Genomic DNA, 6,000 nt, shown 5'->3' with positions numbered 1-6,000 from the left:
GACACTGAAACAAGCATGCTGCTGTTATAAAAAGATTCTCTCAAGGTGAAACCAAGCTCAAGATTACAGTAATTAGTTCGAATAGAGTTGATTGTTCCAGGAAGAACCCAGGGTTTGTTAGAGAACATACGTAAACAAACAGCATCAGAAAGACAAAGGCGCTATCGAATCAGTGAAGCATGATGGTGGTAGCATCATCAAATGTGCATCATTGGATACTACACTAAGCCTTAAAATAAGTCCCAGTGGATTTAACCTTTAACCTGTCTTCCTTTCTCAATACACTTGAAGTGTAATTAAAGCACACATTAATGAATTAATGTCCCTGAGCCTGTTGCACAGTACCGTACACTGCCAAAGGTTTTTGAACCCCTGGAGCATCTTATGTTTTATTACAGTTTAAATCACGATAATAATGATCATGAATAATAATCACAGAACAGCGATTAAATCTTTGTGGAACCGGTCACTCTCAGATCCTAATGCGTCCTTAAATGAGTGCTTTACAATTGGAGCGTAAAGTCATTAAGCCAGTGGGTTAACTACTCAGACACTGTTAACGACTAATTAGAGTGATAAAGACTTTCCAATTAGATTAGATTTAGATCTAATCAATGATCAATGATCAATGATTGGAATGCGGTACGATTCTTTTAAAGTAACATACCTCTGGTGTTAGTGCATTGTTGTCTGATGTTTGGCTGGACAGCAGGACGTGTGTGAAACCTTCTTCCTTCCTCACTACGATGTCCCTGAATCTGTAATTCGTCTCACTCTGCCGGACGTTGTACCTCAGCCTCTTGTCAAAAACGTAGCCTCTGTCTTCTGCCAGCTTCCGCTTGGCTGAACTGTGTAAATGAGCGTCTCCATTAGGTAGCGGCGAACCTGTTTGTTTTTTTTGTTTTTTTTGCATGACCAAGAATAAAAACAAAGGTGGGATTTAATCTGGCAATACGTAATGACGATATTATTTGATTACGTTATGGAACAGAACGAACATCCAAATATCACATCACATGCTTTTAACACACAGTATAAAAAAAAGGATCACGATAATGGACGTAAACAATGATGCAATATTCAGTTATTCGGTTAGTGAATATTTTTAAAGCAGTCTTTTCAGAGGATCAGCCTTAAACCTCTACAGATCAATAACGTAGAGATAGCATTTCTCTCTTTTTTTTTTTTTTAGTAGGTGTGTTTGTTTGTTCTTTTACAAACTAGGTGACCCTGTTTTGTTTTTTTTTAGAAAACTTTCTAGCACTGAAAATATATCCAGTAACACTTTCTATGAAGAACATAGACATTATAACCTACTAATATATTCATAAAATGTTATAACGCATTCATAAGGCCTTGTAAACATTGGTATAATTATTTAGCACAGTGCATTACAGATTATAGCAATGTTTATAACGCATTTAAGTAAGTGTTTACGTAAGAAATAAAACATAACGGGATGGTATAACGACGCAGAGTTACTGTTGCCACTTTTTTTTTTTTATCCATTTACAGTTACTTTTAATTCACGTTAGTTCATGTTATGTTATGATTTATGTTATAGCAGCGACACGTCCTGAAGATGTCGGAGAACTTAACATTACAGCATTACCTCTGATTGTTACAAAGCACTAAGACTGGAGACTCCTTCCATAAATTTTATAGAAGCTTCGCCATGTCAACAATTATACGTTTTATTTTGTTAAACGTCTTTATTATTAGTCTTCGATCACGCAGTGTCGTAAACCGTCAGTGAGCCATTTTCACTCGACACAATAAAAATTGGTGTTTGAATAAAAATCCAGACATTTTTAAACACAATGTCGGGAACATTGTGCTATGAAACTGGAATTTTTCCCCGTTTATTAGGTAACCATGTGCTTCAGGCTTTCAGTCCTCCGAGTCATTTTTAAATGTCTACTAGGTCAGTGGTTCCCAAACTTTTCCAGGGCAAGGCCCCCCAAATGGCATTAACATTTGACCGAGGCCGCCCTTTTGCAAGATGTCTTTAAAACACATTAAAAATACAGACTTCTGAATATATCCCCCCCCTTTTTTTTTTATTAATGATTATATCTTACATCTTTACATTACATTACATTAGGAATTGATTGTGTGTGTGTGTGTGGTTGTCTGAGAGTGAGAATTTATTTTTCACACCAAATTGTTGAGGCCCCCCGGGCCGCCCCCCCCGGCCCCCACTATGAAAACCACTGTACTAGGTGTTGTGGATGTGTGATGTGTTGCCACTCCATCAGTGCCACTAGCAGAACTGATGAAATCTTTCATGAGTGACAAAAAACCCACAGGAGTATAAATCCAGTCACTCTGATTTACTTCGACAGGACACTTTCTACTGAATCTGGAGAGGCAAATATGATTGGATTCGGTCTGGATTTGACGATGTGCTTTTACAAAATAGCAAGTGGGTGAAAGTAAAGTAGGACAACATGGCGGCTGAAAAAAAACCCCATTAACTCCAGTATTAAATTAAATCAGATTACTCAGCGATGCTTCTGTTATATAACTGTTTCCCACTATGAGACTATGAGATAACTCTGAACATTTTCATTGGATTTATCATTCTTAGAAACTGCTTTGCTTAATTCCTTTCATTTTTTATTACGGTTACATATCTGTGTGAGTTTTTTTTTTTTTTGCATTACAGTAGACCCTGCCTTTAAAAAATGGATTGTGAGGTTACGGAGCTGTGAGAATTCATCAGAGCACAAGGTAAATGGCTACAGGAGATGTATTGACTACTCAGTCATTTATGCACCGTGCTAGAAGGCATGGTTAAGCGGCTCAGCAAACCACCCCCACCGTTCCTGTACAACCTTGTCTTGTAAAACTGCACAACAGATCTGCCTGCCACTTGGACCACACTTCTGGATAAATCCAGCAGAAATATAGATAAGAGCCAAGGATTTCTATTACAATGTTCCATCTGTTGGTCCAACAAACAGGAGCGGTTTTAATGCACCATTATGATGATTTTTTTTTTATCATCATCATCTCTTTGCTCTAGGGGAAGGTTTATTAAATTGGATGACTATAGTATACTTTAAGGGGAAAATCTTGCTCTTGGCTGAATTTCTGAACAATCTGTGTCACTATTTAAAGCTGTAATGAACCATCTGGTGAACATTTACTCTACCTTTCTGAAGGCACAGGCACTCTTCGGCATTCTCACGACTTGAAATGAATGGCAGTTAGTCTCCACTGGTGCCTCTCCATGAAGCAATCTAAATGCAATTAGCTTGCCAGGCTCCTTTCAATAGATACTGTGATTTGTATTTGAAGAGCAGTGGTGGTTACGTGGTTAAGGCTCTGCGATACTGATCAGGACGTTGTGAATTCAAGCTCCAGGTCCGACTTTGAGCAAGCTCCTTGACCCTCTACCACCCGGTGATGCCAGATCAGATCTGACCCTGCACTCTGACCACAGATTCCTAATAAATTGGGATTTGGGGAAATAATGTTGTGCATGGACATTCAAGTAAAGTCTTTTCTGTCTAGGATGGCAGCAAGCCAGTGAAGCTTGGCAAGGCTCGACTGTCCAGCATGAAGCATAGATTTTGGATCCATGAGAGTCTCTGACTGTATTATAGCAGACTTGTTCAATAAGGCAGGAATGTTTTGCCAAACTCCTTGATTATCCTCTCAATGTCAACTGAGAAATTGGCCACTTTCATGAGACCTCAAACTGTGACGAAGGTAAAATTAAGATGGACTAACAAACGGTGAATCACTCCTGGCTGAGTTCTTCTGTCTGATCGCCTATACGAGGGTTGTCTAATCTTAGCTGAAAAGGGCTGGTGAGGTTGGTGGTTTTCATTCCAACCAAACAGGAACAACACATCATATCTGAGAAAGATCTACTTCTCAAAAAAAAGTCGCTCCATTGCGGCATGAAACTTTACCCAAAGCCGACTCAGCAGTTTAGGCTTCCCTTACTGGATCTACAGTGCTGCTTGAAAGTTTGTTAGAATTTCCTATATATCTGCATAAATATGACCTACAACATCATCAGATTTTCACACACAAATCCTAAAAGTAGACAGAGAGAACCCAATGAAACAAATGAAACGAAAACATTATACTTGGTCATTTATTTCTTGAGGAAAATGATCCAATATTACACATCTGTGAGTGGCAAAAGTATGTGGACGTCTAGGATTAGCAAGTTTAATTCTACGGTGAAATTAGAGTCGGGTTTTTTTTTTAATCAATGGGATGATAATCATGTGTGAGGGAGTGAGCGCTCTGTTTTATTTAAAGAACAGGGATCTATCAAAGTCTAATCTTTACAACACGTGTTTGTGGAAGTGCATCGTGGTACGAACAAAGGAGATTTCTGAGGACCTCAGGAAAAGAGCTGTTGATGCTCATCAAGCTGGAAAAGGTCACAAAACCATCTCTAAAGAGTTTGGACTCCACCAATCCACAGTCAGACAGCTTGTGTACAAATGGTGGAAATCTAAGACCATTGTTACTCTCACCAGGAGTGGTTGACCAACAAAGATCCCTCCGAGAGCACTCCAAAACCGTGTAATACAACGGCAATTCTAAAAAAAAAAAAAACTTGGGATGCCGCGTAAACTGTAAATAAATGCAAGTAAAAACAGAATGCAATGATTTGAAAATCCTACAAACCCTATCACTGCTGCACATTAGAGAAGCACGAATGAACGGAACCATCACGGGGAACTAGAGCTGGTGGTGTCCTATGAGCTCAGTGAAGTCCTGTCATGTGATCTACAGAAACATGTGATGACTACTTGTAATCTCATCTATCGAGGAATAGAGGTTCGGTAAACGTACATCAATTTTGCTCCTTCTTGTCAGATGCCTCGATTATCACCTCGACTTCAAGGCAGAAATGTGCCGCTTTTGCCAGAACTCGGTCCAATTTTGTGGATCATTAACAAAGTTAAGATGGAAGAAGGTGGACGCGATATTCTTCTGGCCCAGGTGAGAAAACATTTTTTTGGAAAAAAAAAAAACTGCAGCAGTTCCTGAGATTTGCTAACTTCTATAGAAGGTATATTCATCCACGGGTGATGGGACCGGGGATCTTGTCACAGCATCAGGATCAGGCAGAAAAATTACATCCATGCGCGTTTTCTCATAAAAGATTTAGGCCTACTAAATGCGACTACCAAATTAAATGCCTTCATAAACCAATTCTGAATGCGAAGAAGCTTCCCCATGTAAATATTGATGTAAATTTTCAACTTAAGTCACGACTCTCAACACAGGTGGCCTATAGATGATTTCACACGTCTTTCTTCTATAGGACATCCAGATTTTGCCTGGTTAGTGCAGTGCACTGTTCAGGAGGATTATCAGCACCACCCACATGAACGCACATCGGATCATCTCAAATCTCCAAGGACTGTTTATACATGCTGGTGTTTAGAGGTCTGTTGTGAAGTCTTGACAGTTATCCTGAGCCATTCTTTATCTGCCACCAGGATTTGTCTGGCTTTGTAACGTTCATTTCGGATTAACTTTTGGACTTGCCAAATTTGAGTACTCATACTATTACTCTTAAATTTGTGCTGTTGTCTACTTCCCGCTGCAGTTTTGCTTAAATTCCGAACTTACACTGGCGTGTGTCTCTGTACTACACGGTCTTAGTGTCAGACTTCAGTTAAAATATAGCTCTAACCCCTGCATAACCCCTTTATTACTAATTTTCATCTCGAAATGCATGCACAGTACAACTCATTACAGTGGAACCATTTATCATTCTTCTTGTCAAATCTATTCATCCATATACTGTTCTGGCGCTCTCTGCATTTCACACCAATTGAATTAAACCTGTCCGTCGATTCCATCAACTGATCACTTCTAAAACAGGCAATACAAATCACCGGTGAAAAATGGCTTAAGAAAGAAACAGGACAGGTCATTGCTCTAAATTTAAACGCAAGTGGCAAAATGAATTAAATGTCTGTGGCCAGGTCTAGAAATAGCAGCCTGGAGTGAGACAAT

General features: G+C 39.2%; 1 protein-coding gene across 2 annotated transcripts in view; it reads right to left on the bottom strand.

The window, feature by feature from the left end:
* LOC128606400 (chromodomain Y-like protein 2) overlaps positions 1-6,000 on the bottom strand; it is a 42,719-nt gene that overhangs the window by 13,486 nt on the left and 23,233 nt on the right. For both annotated transcript variants that reach the window (XM_053622498.1, XM_053622497.1), the window contains exon 3: positions 668-885. In XM_053622498.1, coding sequence (XP_053478473.1) covers positions 668-885 — 218 coding nt within the window. The remainder of the gene's footprint in view (positions 1-667; positions 886-6,000) is intronic.

Source organism: Ictalurus furcatus, chromosome 4 (genome assembly GCF_023375685.1).
Source record: "Ictalurus furcatus strain D&B chromosome 4, Billie_1.0, whole genome shotgun sequence".
In the NCBI taxonomy this organism is placed as follows: Eukaryota; Metazoa; Chordata; class Actinopteri; order Siluriformes; family Ictaluridae; genus Ictalurus; species Ictalurus furcatus.
Note: the sequence above shows the minus strand (reverse complement) of the source record. Positions and strands in the feature narration are given on the sequence as shown.